General features: G+C 40.5%; 1 protein-coding gene across 1 annotated transcript in view; it reads right to left on the reverse strand.

Annotated features, from left to right (window-relative positions):
* Positions 1–14,876, reverse strand: part of DGKQ (diacylglycerol kinase theta) — a 112,185-nt gene that overhangs the window by 11,586 nt on the left and 85,723 nt on the right. Inside the window, exons 16-21 of the mRNA XM_067553384.1 lie at positions 12,215–12,366; positions 10,535–10,683; positions 8,298–8,479; positions 6,432–6,532; positions 1,937–2,083; positions 278–389 (exon numbers count right to left, since the gene is read on the reverse strand). Coding sequence (XP_067409485.1) covers positions 278–389; positions 1,937–2,083; positions 6,432–6,532; positions 8,298–8,479; positions 10,535–10,683; positions 12,215–12,366 — 843 coding nt within the window. The remainder of the gene's footprint in view (positions 1–277; positions 390–1,936; positions 2,084–6,431; positions 6,533–8,297; positions 8,480–10,534; positions 10,684–12,214; positions 12,367–14,876) is intronic.

Genomic DNA, 14,876 nt, shown 5'->3' on the forward strand with positions numbered 1-14,876 from the left:
CGCTGCTTCCCCTCCATACCGTGCACCCGATATGCTTTCCCAGATCAAGTCAGTAGCATAACTTGACTAATATACTTTGCATTCTCAAGATTCTTGGGATTTGTACCCTGACTTCTCAGCACTTCATTTTACAACCTAAATCCTTTTTTTAAGGTGTTTTGAACAAAATATTTGCCACAGATCAAATTCAGAGAGATGCTTAGCTCAGGTTGAGTGAGTACTCGCCGTTCTCACTCAGTATTCCCAAAACATACAAACAAGCAGAGCACTGACTTACCATGTGAACAACACCAGTCACCCCCACAACTTCCAGTAAGCCATCATCGATTCTTGGTTTCTCAAATCGATTATCGTTATCAGATCCCCAGAGATCAGCTCCAGATCCCCAACTGTGGAAGAACACACAAGCATGACCGTTGAGAGTATGTTGGAATCTGACAATACTCAAGCACTTATAAAATATCTGATTTGCTAAAAATGTAGGATGACATTCTGCTCTTCCACAGATTCTCCTCGAGTGAAGAAGTGGGATTGTGTAGTTTTCCTTTTCCACTTTACAAAACGGTATTTGCCTTCCTAAAATTTGGTAACCTCTTTATAACACTGATGGGGAGGGAGGGAGCGGGCAAGAAGGCTAGGTAGGTTTCCAATTGGGGAAAAGTTGATAAGAGGAAAACAGTCTCATATCACTTTGGGTTGTTGGAAAGCACAGGATAAACCTATGAAGCCTTAACTTTTATGATTACTACTCAGAAGGTTACCACAGTTCTTGGTAATATCAATGCATTTTCTCTTTCAAGAGACATGATATCTTGGGGGGAAACTAAATACCAAGAAACCACTCTATCAAAGAATTACATGTGGGCATCAAATAGCTTTGTAGAATTAAGTACTTTAAATCATTCCATTTAAATCCTGATGCCACTGGGAAATTAATATAATTTTACTTCCTAGAAAATACTTACTGTTTTTATTGGAAAGGCTTGTTTGCATCTCCAGTGCACAGCTATTGCTGAACACTGGATAGGAGTCTCTCCCCCCGCCCCCCTTTGTAGTTTCTCAGGAATAAAAAAATAGACTTAAAAAGAGAACACTCTCACTCTTGAAGACATGCCCTGCATAAGAAGAAAAGGTAAAGCAGATCAACTTCTTAATGTATGCCCCAATTAGTCATGCCTTTTAAGAAAGTTACCACAGTTAAATACTATGGCAGTACTTTTAGGAACTAAGTAATATGCATTTGTGCAACCAAAAAGAAAGTTTGTGTGCAATGTACAGGCGCTGGTAAAAGTTACTAGAAATAAATGTTAGGAAATAAGGGCAGAGATAGCAACACAGTTCTCATTATACTAGGAAAAACTACGGTTAGTTTCTATGAACTCAAGCCAGGACTTTCAGTAGAATCGAAGAGAGTTAAGCAATCCAAATCTCATGACAGATGAGCATCTAGCTCCCTTATGCACCTTTGAAAATCCCAGCCAGAAAAGGGAAAGAAGCCACCTTCCATCAAGTGCTATTGACCAGAGGTTTCGGTGAGTACAATAGGGTGCTTGAGTACCAAGGTGCCAGTCCCAATACAACCATTCACTTGGATTCCTCTACACCAGTGTTTCTCAATTAAATTTGGCCACGGAACCCTTTTGAACTCCATAAATAATTGCGGAACCCCCCAAACTCTTAACTGTCTTCAAATGTCGAAATAAGCAAAGGTCAGCATTTCTCAATTAAATTACACTTAAATTACACTTACACTGGATACCCTCCGCCAGAAAATCCGGGACATCTTCCCTTTTTCGGCGGCGCGGAGAACAGCTGCTCACGGAACCCTAACAGTGTTCCCACGGAACCCCAGGGTTCCGCGGAACACCAATTGAGAAACACTGCTCTACACACATACAAATGTGCACAAACACAGACTAATTTCTGCCATTTTTACCTGGGGATATTAATGAAAATGAGTCCCTCGATACTTGGTAGCTCAACTTCATGCTGGTCCACTTGAAGTTTTAGATCTTTATGAAGGCTTCTGGTGTGACTTATCTTCTGCAGTCCAACTTTTACATACACTCCTTTGTTGTGAAACCTAGGAACAGGTTACTCTTTTACTGCCAGGCTGGACATTATATTGTGGCGCTGGTTAAATTATGCTTATTTAAACTAACATTTGCCCTTTAATTTTGAAACATGTTCATTTGAAGTTTTCTTTAACTAAAATAACACTTGAGTCTCCTAGTTTGAATCAACAAATCAAGCTATTTCAGGTGATAAACTGTTACTTCACATAGACTTGAATGAATAGTCAGAAAGACACGTTAGACATTAGGCACAGAACACCCACAAGTAAAGATTTTCCACACTTCAAGCACATTACTTCAATTCAGATCGGCCTTGCAGAAGGCTTTCTGTTTGAAAATTATTTTATTTTAATCAAAATCAAGAATCTTAATGAAAACTACTTTAAAAACTGATTGTGAAAACACAGAATAATTAAAATGGGCAATGTGCATAAACCCTCAAGAGTCGGGATAAAGAGAGAGATAAATAAGTCATCTGAAAATATAAACTGCCCAAGCTGTAGTGAGAAAAACTCCTAAATACTTATTATACCGATAACCCTCAATAGTTCTGTGATGTAGCCACCTGCACGGATTCCAGTTTTACAGAGAAGAAAACGGAGGAAGAGAGTTTAATGCTTTGCTTAGAATATTTATTAAATGTAATTTTAGCGAATACATTTTAATTAAGTGCTGTTTAAGAACAGTTTAGCAAGTAGGTGCAAATAACCACACGACATCAGCATGGATTACATCAGCACTTAGGGCAGACAGTGCTTAGCACTTTTACCAAGGTTAGCTGGGTCTGACATGCAAACAGCCCTTAATTAAATCATGTTAAACCCGCCCCCGCCATTAGCGAACTATTTATTTATTTAGGAAGTTTTAACAGATCTACCATGCCATGCAAATATCACAGAGAAAATACTGTTTCCTAGTTTAGACCAGGCTTAAAAGTGGTTTAGGTTGTTTGACATGCAGTAAATAACATGTTATAAAGTACCCTAATGTAGACAGGGCAAAGTTACCCTAATATCATCGTTAATATCACAGCACACAAAGAAAACAAAACCTTCGACATTGGGCTGCAGCAGAGGGTAAATTCTGCCACTGAAGTCTTTCTAGGACTTTCTGCCATGGAATAGCGGTGTCAGCAGGCCCTGATGAAGGGCACGTCACACCTGTGCGTTATGTCACGCTCCTTGCAGACTCAGGAAGACCTCATTGCATCAGTTCACATTTTCCAGGCTCTCGTCACAAGAATGAGGGCTAGAAACGTTTTATTTTCAAACAGAAGCTGGGTTCTGCAGCACAATTCAGTGGGGCCCTACCCCCACTGGGAGCACCAGGGCTGGTATGCCACCACCTTAATTCTCCTTCTCACGCATTTCAGGTCTCTTTAGAGAGGACCAGACACAATAAAAGCAGCTGATAAGTGACAATGGATAGGGAGCCGGTTGCCAGCACTGTGGTGCAGTAACACACAGCGCCAAGACAATCATAATCGTGTACTGCTCAGGATTCTTGCACTGAAACTCAGCCCCAGAAGCACTCACTTGTGACTCATGAACATGCTGGCCTGCTCGGATCGTGCTTCTCTCCAAGCACTGTTTCAATCTCCACTTTGATTGACAAACGCCAAAGCAATGACTGAAACACTCGTCACAGGCGCTATAAGGAGGAGTAGCAGCGTGTACGGCGCTGTACGTCAGAGAGAGACTGTAAACAGAACAACTGCAGCTTGACGTGGGAGTGGCCATGATCACAGACCAGGTGGAGGCACTTCGGTTCATGGAAGCTCAATCAATAATGGGGTGGTTGGTAACCTTCCCCACACTTTTACATCCTTAGTTTGGTACCTTCATACCATGGAGACCGGCGTACTGAGTCTGTGACCTCTAAAGCCCTTTTATGCCAACTGGAAAGTGTGTCTGTGTTGGATGGGGGGGGGGTACTCTCCTCAAACATGGTTTGGGGGCAGACTTGACAAACAAGTTTGCTCTAGGCAATGGAATTGTGTTTTGCCTGCATCTCCAAAGTAAACTGAGCAAGGAGATGCCAGAGACAACGGAATTCTATTGACATACAAGTCAACAGGAAGAGTCGCACCGCAAGGGAGAAGAACTTGATCTGGGGATACATTTGAGAAGAATACATTTCAAAGGTTTTCTAGACTCTGAAAAGAACAGAAGAGCCCCTCTGTGACCCATCGCCTAAGGGACAAAAGAGGCCAGAGCTCTTGGCATCTGGGAAACCTGGACTGATCCTTCAACGATGTGGATCAAAGCCTCTGGGCACTGACTGTAGCGCAGGCATGTAAACTGCTAAGTTTTAGACAGCAGAAAGCATGTTTTTACTTTGGTTTGTACCCATACCTGTCCCTTTTTCTCTTGCTTAGTGTCACTTAAATCTATGTTCTTTATTAATAAACTTCCTGTTTTACTATAAAACCATCCCATGCTGCATGTAAAGGTAAAGAGCACGTCCCCAGGAAGCCACGAAGCCAGTGTGTGCTCTGTCTCTTGGGAGACAGCAGCCTTAATACATTCTGGGCGTCGCCAGTGAGAGGGACTGGACACTGCAGAGAGACATCTCTGGAGACCTCGGGAGCACCAAATGTTACCTGCAAGGCAAGGTTAAGACTGGCAGAGTCTCAGGGAGTTGGCTGGTGAGACTAACAAAACTGGTGTGGCAGGGAGCTGATGCACAGTTTAAACTGGGGCAAAGTTCTCCCTTGGTGAGGCAACACTGTGGCCTATGGTAAATGGAACCCCTGGGGAGCACATTACACGTACCAGAAACAAGTACAATTAGCGCAGTCAGCTGCATCTTCAGGAAGGCTAGAAAACATCCATGGATCAGCAGCCACAGAAATTAATTTTGGCTTAATCAGGTCCTTGATTAGTCATTATATACCCATTAACTATTGTTCGTTATTTCTGAAGGTGATGTAGTGACAAATCTGTGTCTGAAAGGCAGCAATAATCAAGTGCTTTTGCTCAGTGGAGATGATTCCATAACTTCATTTGCATAACTACGTTTGCAACTGCAATTTTTCATGAAAACGTGTCTATTTCAACCACAGTTTTGAAGATGTCAAAAAAGGCCATTTTTGGAATGAAAAGTTTCAATTTTTCATTTCAAAATGACTTTTCATTTTGAAATTTATTTAACACAAAAATAATTAAAATTAAAAACAACTGAAATCTAAATGACATTTCAATTGATGTGAGATTTTTTTTCTCTTCAAAATTTTGTTTCGTGAACAAATTTGACTTTTCTGGGGACAAAACAAGATTTTGAAATCTCAAATTTTTCCGCGGGAAGTCAGATTTTCAAACAGCTCTCTAAAGAACCAGCATTATAATAAAGTGAAGAACATGCCATGCAAACAGGTGGGATAAAACAACGTGTGAGGAAATAAATGAAAGACTTCGTAGGGGTGAGCTGGTACAAATCCCCAGGGACCAGTGTATAGATCTACTGCAGAGAAACTTGGTTTCCCTGCTGCTAACATGTGTCTGTGAGAGTGTGGTGTTGAAGCCTAGTGACATACTTAAGCAAATATCTACAGTACAAAATAAACAAAGATAAAACCAAGGTAAAAAACACTCTCAAACTGGTTGGAGGGCTGTTTTACACACAAATCTCATTCTGTTTGGGAATTTGTCCTTCTTCCTCTCATACAGAACTCTTAAACACATGACATTGGAAGCCCCTCTCATGTCACGCATTACTAAACATTCGTAATTTGGTGCCGCATAATAAAAATTACTGGAAGAGACAGTATTGTAAATTTACATGTGGCTACATTTCATCTGAAGCAAATTAATAAATTAGACATTAGCAGCTGCTCTGAATATGAATTCAGTATGCCCACTGCAAAAATGCTTGGAGCTTATTCACGTCTTTCCTTAGAACACAGCTCATGAATTGCTGTGTGCTTTTAGCTATATGAAGAGAAAAAGCACCATTTCAAGATACACACAAGCTATTTAGAACGTCACTATGATTACATATCATGCTCTATAAACTCCGCTGACTAATTATAAGTCACTAGAAAGCTACTGCAATTCTCCATGCCATGCAAAAAACAAGCACTGAAAACTGAAGACCTCTCAGCCAGGGTCCACCTGAGCTGGGCTCTCCCTTTTTAGCACCTCCTTCAAAGCCTCAGACTTGTTTCAGGCAGGGCTGTTCCCTCCCCCCCTACACACACACAAACGGGCCATTAACTCCTTCCTGTCTTGCTGTGGGGTTTGTATGCCAAGTCACAAAGCACTATTTGTGAATGCCTGTAGAGGCGTTTATTATACATGGACTTTGCACAGCTGGTACTCTGTACATTCCACCCTCAAAGATTTTCCCTGCGATTACCTGCTGTTAAATTTGCCTGGTTCTTCTTCTCTAGCATGGTGAAAGCCCAAGCTCAATTCTGCATCAATTCCAAGGCCACAATAATTGTTCATTTGCACAATCTGAAAAAAAGAACAAACACAGCAGTGTGCATTGAGACTCAAACGCACAGCAGGCGCAGAGGTTCCTGGTACTGGTATTCCATTTTCAGTGAGACAGACATTTGTAGATTTTTCAAGTCACTCACATACAAAGCAACGAGGGAGTACATTTTTTCCACACAGACAGCCCCAGTACAGAACACGACATTAAAATGAAGATGACGTTGCGAATATTGATCAGTAACATCTGTGTGAGAAACGCTGCCGGGACATTGGAATTATCCCTGAATCAAGCACTACAACCCAGGAAATGTGCAATGCAGCTTACATTTAAAAGAAATCCAAATGTGTTTGGCTACAGAAACACAGAGTTAAGGCACCTAAACCATCTTAACGCTGCCTAGTGATACCATTTAATAACCATCTGACCATAGCTGAGAAATTCTAGTGTTCGTAGCTGAGATTAAACCAATTTTTAATGACATTAGTTTTTTTCATATTTACCTTCATGATGTCACTATAGGGGAGAACTTGGCAACTTGTTTGTGTGTGGAAGGGAGCATTAAACAGTATCACATTATGGCTGTCACCCACGGATTTACCATCACATCTTGGGGCCTTTTCTTTAGCCTGAAAGTTGTTCTAATCATGCCTGACCAGAAGAAAGATGTGAAAATGGTGGTTCTGTGTCCTGAGCAACTCTTGTGGTGTGAACCTAATGTTTCTATTATTAGCTCTTCCCCTGCGTGTCAGTTTCATCCACAGCATTTTTCCTCCTGGCACCTGCGCTCTCTCTCTCTTTGCCTTCCAGCTTTAGACAATTGACACAGCCAGGACAACTCTACCCTTGCAACGCACTCTTGTGACCAGAGTGGTAAGCTGAACGCAATGACTTCACAGCCTGATTCTGCTTAAAAGTTAACCAGACCCGAGTAGCTAATAAAGTCACAAGTCATGTACTGTGCCTGTGGTTTTCCAGCAACTGAACCACAGAGAGAGAAGTTCCATTTTTTGGTAATCATTTGCTATTCTTCTGTTTTTTTCCTTCATCTTATTTGTGTCTTGTTTTGTCTTAAAACAGAACCAGACTTTAAACAACAAACCCCCAGTTTACATCTACAAATGAGCTGGTCTCTCCCCCAAACCAGGAGATCGGATGTCAAGAGAGCCTGTCAGGCAGGATTTTCACTTAAACGACATTCTATGCAAACAGGGAAAGAAATAAGGAAGGTTGTTAAATTAAAGTTTTACCTAACCTCACCCTAGGAATGTCTAGCAGAACTTCAATAATCAACTTTCTTGATTGTTTAATAAATATAAGGATTCCAGTCTACTATAGAGTTATGAAATGTAGCTTTGATCTTCCTTCAAAGAGCTTTTTCTTAACTGAATGTATTCTCACCTGAGCTGGGAACCCATTCCTTCCAAACTTCAGAAAGCAGACATTACTACTGTTAACTGAACACTTGTAATCAGTCACTGTCCCACTGAGACATGCTTTGTGCCAGAGAAATAATTATTATCTAAAGAATCTATAAGGAATATATTGTGTAACTAATCTCTCACTTCCAGGGTTGTAGAACTGTAATCAAAGCAGCATGTCAGGTTTACCTTTCTTCACGCACAGGTTTAGTGAGTGGGCTGAGCCATACAGAAATATTACAGTAACAGTAACACACAAAGGTGTCTTGAAATAGAATACAAATAAGAACATGGTCTGGCCTTCTATAATCTCATTCATCTTCTCATAAATCAATAGTTTTTAGAAAACAAAACGGTGAAATACCTTTGGAGGTTCAGATTCCAAAATACCATTCTCTGCACTTTCAACAGTCTCCTGAGCATCTAAAAGGATGGTCCAACGATCCATAAGTACATCATCAGCTTCATCTACAGATATCAGAATGCAATAGGGATCTTCCCCGCTATAACCAGCTCCCCAGCGCAGCACCCTCCCTAAATCATTACCTGGACAAGGAAAAAGCAAAAGGTTAACTTCTTTAACCAATTGACGGAGTGAAAGAAATTCCATGTAATTGCTCAGACCACAAAGGTACTAGTCAGCCTGTGATCACAACCTCCCAGTAGTAAAACTATACTGAAAATCTAACTTTAACATACAGGAAAAGCCTGTAAGTAAATGTTGCTCTTTGCTGTCCTGGGGGTAAGTTATTAAACATATGTACTGATTTATGGAAGATACACACACAAAATAGGAATATTTATAAGTCATCTGAAAATTCCCCCTCAGGATAACAAGGTCGAGAGATCTGTTACAAAGAGTCCACAGAGCACTTATATTTCAGTCTGCTTGTGAGCAGAATCAGACCGCTTTTACACTCAAAAAGGAGTGTACTCCTCCCTCTGAAGTTTCTACTGATTGAGACAACTTCCACACCAATGTTCATGACATCTTAGTTTCCTACATTAGCAGATAAAATTTTGAAAAGGAAAAGTTTCTCCTGATGAAAGACATGGGAACAGTTTCCCCAGATAAAATAATCCCAAAATTTTGGATATCAATTTCTGTCTATAATCCAGATGTCCCCTTTGTTTCCACGATGGGCCAGGGCCGTGGACTTTATTAACTGAAGAAAGGGAATTTTAAAGTAAAATCAGATAAATTATCCTATTCTCTGGGATGCTAATGTCTCCAGATCCACTAGGATGGGCTTTTTTACAGCAGAGACCCTGCATGTATCTCCCATTATCTCCAGTAGTTTCTCATGTTGTCCTTTAATCCATGTTTTAGATGTTAATTATTTTCTGCATGCAATAGGTTGAAGATCCTCAGTTTTGCTCCTTCTTTCTTAATAAGCCTGTCAACTCATGCGGAGCTGATAAGCCACACAATGAGTGTGGAAAAAAATAAAAGTTCATCACTTGCACCTGATAAGTTGCCGCAATGCTGTGAGAAGATGAGTTTACACTACTTTCCTCAATTCAGATTTCTTCTAATTTCTTCCTTTAAGTTTATGTTAATGCTAATACATTTCCCCCCAACCAATGCTTCTGACAGTGATCTAGAGACTTCATTATAAACTAATTAGCCTCAATACATTTCTAGCGTCACAGGTTTTATATCAAATTAATCACGTTTCAATTCGTTAAGGATGCACAAAAACGTTCATGTATAATTTGACTACAGAAGAATAAGAATGCCTATGACTGTGGTGAGACAGCACCTACACCAGTGGGCAATAACTCTCAGGTGTATTTGATAGGTGGGGAGAAACACTCTGTTCTTTTCTTGGATGTAATTCTACAATCATCATCATGGCGGAGGTCTGACACCACCGGCAGGCGGGGAGGACTGGAGAACCGGGCAGTCACTGTGGTAAGCAGCAGCAGCAGGCAAGAGGGCAGTGGGAGTGGGACTGGTCACTTGTCGGAGGGGGGGCTGTGACCTATGGGGAGGGAGGGAAGCAGGGCCCTAGCCTGGGTGAAGAAGCCAGAGGATAGCAGCAGCAAGGGAAGGACAGTGGCTGGCACTCACCGCTAGTGGCTAGACACAGTAAAGGGGAGTCTACTAGAGAGAGAGAATAGCTGTGGGTTTGCAGAGCAACTGGTGTACTGCTGACCCTGGTATGGCCCTGTGTGTTTCTGGAAACCTGAACACAAATAACGAAATCGTCAGGTTTATCTGAACTTCCACGGCCCGGGGTTCGTACCACATCTACTTGCGTGGCTCTCTGGTGACCCTTTGGCCAATGCAAGAAGTATCATTGATGGGCTCTGACCAGAAGATTGCTGCAACTTTAGAGCCCTTTGAGGGAAGGACAGAAGAGTAAAAGAACAGTAATCATGAAATGGCCGTAGCTGTCTCTCTCCTGGATGCACACTGATGGTTTGAATGTAACGTAAGGAACTAAAACAAAGTGCCATTCAGGCTACAAAGCCAGTAACAGGTGCCATGTTATGAGAAATCAGTACAAAAAGAAAAATTACTGGGTTTTGAGCATGCTTAATAGCTTCCCATTAGCACACCTCAAATAAACCCAGTTCTATTCTGTTATTTCTCACCTGTTCCTAAAGGTAAGATGGCTACAGATGGTTCTGAACAGACGAGTTTGTGTCTGATTTCCTCCAGTGCACCAAGGACCCAACCAACCGTGCCATCACCTCCACACACCAGCACTCGGAAATACGGAACTCGAGAGAACGTATGAAATCTTCATTTAAAAATAAAATGTATACGAAAGAATATTACACTGAGATGCAGAAAATTAATTAGGACTCTCATATCATTCTCTTTAAAACAACGCAACTGAGTTCTTAGTAATTACTGCTTTTTCCTCCCCTCACTTTCTACTTTAGATTAAGAAAAGCTAATAAAATCGACAATAAAATTTAGAACTATAAGAGGAGTTTTCTGCTTAACAAACTTGAAGTTATATTTCTCACCATGTTTCCCCACAGACAAAGTTGTTGAGTTCTATCAGGGAATTAACAAGACACACACAATAAGTTCTAAATTCTTAAAATGTGTCATTTGTGTTTTGATTTACACCTCTGTAATTGTGTTCACTGTTTGGGATTTTTAACCATTTTTAAATCAGAGCTCACAACATCCATTGCCATTCATATTCAATGCAGTATTTTGTTATTAAATAGGGCGCATTTCCTTGTCTGCCAGCATATACTGCTACGGCTGTCAAAACTAGAAGGGAGTATTTCTGTGGGACTATGAATTTGTAAAAACTGGGATTCTAAATAGGATACTATTCAAACAACACTTTTCAGCCCTACCAATCAAGGCACTTCACAAAGGAGTTTATCCTTATTTCCATTTTACAGGTGGAAAACTGAAGCACAGAGAGGTGACGTATACAATAGGTTCTATGGTCATAACACTGACAATCATGCTATAGGAACTAGCCTAAAAGAACCACAGAATCCCATGGTCCTGACGAAGTTAGAAGCCAGTATTGCTTATTTTTTACTGCCTCTTCGTTATGGATTGTTGAAACCAATTGCACTGGATGAAGATAAAATAATAAAGTTAACCTACTGAGAGTTTTATTTCAAGGCACAGTAGTCAACTCAGGTAGTACAGAAATAAAGAATAATGTAGTAGGATACAAAATCCACATTTCTCCATTACAAGAAGCCGGCAATGCAGTTTAGTTACCAATGAGTAAAAGTGTTTTTTAAAGCCAGTAACACATTGCATTTTTTTCCCCATCACATTATTTCTTGGCACTTAGAAATGGAGTTACTATTTCTGAATAATCAGCTCCTGTTAAATTTCGGCAACTGTAGACAAATTCCAAGAGTAAAAATAGAAACATTTATTACACCTTCCTGTTACCTGACATTAAGAATGGTTGGAAATAGTGGCTAAAATTACTACTTGACAGCAGTGTTACTTAAATCCCTCTCTTTCCTCCCTTCCTTCCCAACCAATTGTGTTAACCACCAGTAGTTATTTGCATTGTGATGGTGTCCATATGTTCTTATCAGGATCAGGACCCTACTGTGCTAGACACTGACAAACACATCTGAACAATCCTGTCCTCTCCTCTTCATAGAACTTGAAAGTTTTAAATTTGTTTTTAAAACAAGGACCACAATTTCTGCAGTATAAATTCTCAGGCATGCACGCGCGCAAGAGCGAGCGATCCAACCAGTATCAGTAAATTACTATTTTTAATGATACTATTCCATTAACCGAAGAACTAACTATTATGACAAAAGATTTACCCGGGCAGCGGTCCTCCATTGGTGAGTTCAAAGACCTGATGAGGATTTAGCAGTTTTCTAAAACTGTAGAGGAGATCTCGGCCTTTCAGGCCTCCGCTTTTGGGATTCACAAACACAAGTAATGGACAGCAGTTCTGCGGCAGCTTGGTATGCTGGAAGATGCAGAGAGAATGTGTTAGAAAAAATGTGTACATGTTAGATTATTACAGTATTCTAAGAGTATCCCCTCACAGTCCTTCAGTAAAAAACCCACCATTAACAGATAATAATGTAGATTGGGTGCATATTTGATTTTGCTTTTTTGGAAAAGCAAAGAAGTGTCATTAGCTTAGCCATGTGGGAAAAATGAAGACATTACATGGCACAACATTTCCAACATACGCACACCAGGTTCAGTTTCTATTCACTTTAGAAAGAACCATTTAAATAATTTGATTCAAGCAGCAAAGACTATTCCTGGGGTTATAAACGCTTTCACAAAAAAACAGTCATAAATGGTCCTGTACAGAGCCTGATGTGCTGTCTAGGAAGGCAGCAACAGCCAGACTGGAACACACTCATGATCCAACTAATACAGCATCCTGTCTCCAAGAGTGGCCAGTGCCAGAGGCGTCAGAGGAAGGGGCAAGGAATCTGAACTGGGTGGGGCTAGGGAATGACCTGCCAACAGGAAATATTTTTCCCCAACCCCTTCAGTGACAGTTTGGCTCATGACATGAAGCAGGTGATGTATTATCACATACAAATTGGGGGGATTTTTTTGTTTTTTCCCCTTAATTATGTCACTGTTACATTAGGTTGCTTGTCAATGTAGGCTTGAAACGTGACGGCCTTTCACATCAAAAAGCAATCCAGGAAAACAGAGGAGGCATGACGTGTGCCACTAAAATCTACCCTTCTTATTCGGACCCTTGAAAGCCTAAGTCATGATCAAAAAGGTCCAATGATCCTGATCCCTGCAAAAACCAAGTGCTGCGGCACAATCTATCTAATTTCTGCTTACAATGGAATTTAATCATAAAAATGGGGGAAGTTTTAAATAAGCACTGACCTGACTGAGTTTTTTGCTACCCCTGCTGCTAACCACTGAAAAGAAGGGACTGGAGTAGCTGGGGCCATCTCTCTCTTATAACCGTGGCCCCGAGTGTTCAGTGCTAAGAGAGTGCTCTTATGTCCCCTCATCTGGCACTACTTTCACCAGACCTCTCAAAGCTCAGAGGTGCTGGGGCGGAGGGAGGATCTCCTTCCAGAAGCCACCTCGAAAGAAGAATAGTTCATGGCAACATGGTTGCATAACACAGGAGGTGGTTTCTAGAATAAGGCAACGATACTGAGCAGAAACAATGCCCATGGCCTCGCTGGAGGTCACAATTGGGTAAGGAATAGATTGTACAAACATCAAAGCTACCTTGTATTAATTTCATGCAGCCAGAAAAATAACTTCCATAAAAATACAAAGATGGCAGACGTAAAGAAAAGCCGTTTCTTTGTTTCTCTCTAAGGCATTTTCAACTGAGAGTTTCCAAACCAAAATGTTTGCTATGGTCCCTTATTCATGGTGATTCGCATTCACAAACTGGAGAGCATTCAGAGAACATCAATTTGACATGAGGCTGGAAGGAATGATTTATGTGGAGAGATGAAAAGATATAAAATGTCAGTTGTTTGGCTAAGCAATGATTAAAGGGATCATGAAAACAGAATACAAACATTTGAAGGGTATCTACACCTAGGGAGAAGAGGAACTAGTGCCTACATAATATGAGGGTTGTTGGCTAAAACTAGTTACAAGGGAGCATAACTAAGAGTAACGAGGTAAAACCAAGATATGGAAGATGACAGCTGAATATAAGGAAATACTTTTGACACACAGATATGTTTGTCAAGATTTTCACAAGTGAATAATGACTTTGGGTGTCCCAGTTTTTTAGTTCCCAACTTGAGATATCTTGTAGGTGCCTGGTTTTCAGAAAGTGTGGCACGCCTGCCCCCTTAAAATTAAAAGAGATATCTCAAATCACTTATCACTGAGAAATTTTTTGTTTAGCAGATTAAGAAACTGAGCAATAGCCCCTTCTAATTTGGACTTGTAAAAGTAGAATGGACGAACAATGGAAAAACCTCTGCAGGTAACAATTCTGCACTAGAAGGGAGAGGTATTTTCTACCTTCAGCTTCTTTGATTCTACAGAGTAATTAGACAAAACTGCCAACTTCAGCTTCAACAATTTGAGAGTTTATTCTAAAAAAAATATGCAAATAAGGGCAATTTAGGCTCTCAAAGTTTAAAGACAGATACAAGACTTAAGAGTCTGGGAGTGCTATGAAGGCCTTTTAAACACACCCAGCTGCTTATCTAGGGCAGCAAAAGGTGGAATTACTATTTCTTTTTATCCCAGAAGTCATGTACGACAACACTATTGGGTACATCAGGAAAATTGGTTAGCTCTGAATGAAAGAGGAGCAGACTAAGCAAGCTTCCCACTTTATATAGCAACAATGATGCTGACTAAGAAATGCTTTGAGGAGGAAGAGAGAATAGATGTAAAAGGATCATATGTAAATATGTCAGATCTTATCAATACTGCAATTGAGGGATGCATCATTTAAGTTTCATTTTCAGTCATTTAAAACTTTCTCCGCGATTTTTTTTTTTTTTTTTT

This window comes from Emydura macquarii, unplaced genomic scaffold, assembly GCF_026122565.2.
Source record: "Emydura macquarii macquarii isolate MOO-44397 ecotype Brisbane River unplaced genomic scaffold, CSIRO-AGI_Emac_v2 contig_1451, whole genome shotgun sequence".
Taxonomy (NCBI): domain Eukaryota; kingdom Metazoa; phylum Chordata; order Testudines; family Chelidae; genus Emydura; species Emydura macquarii.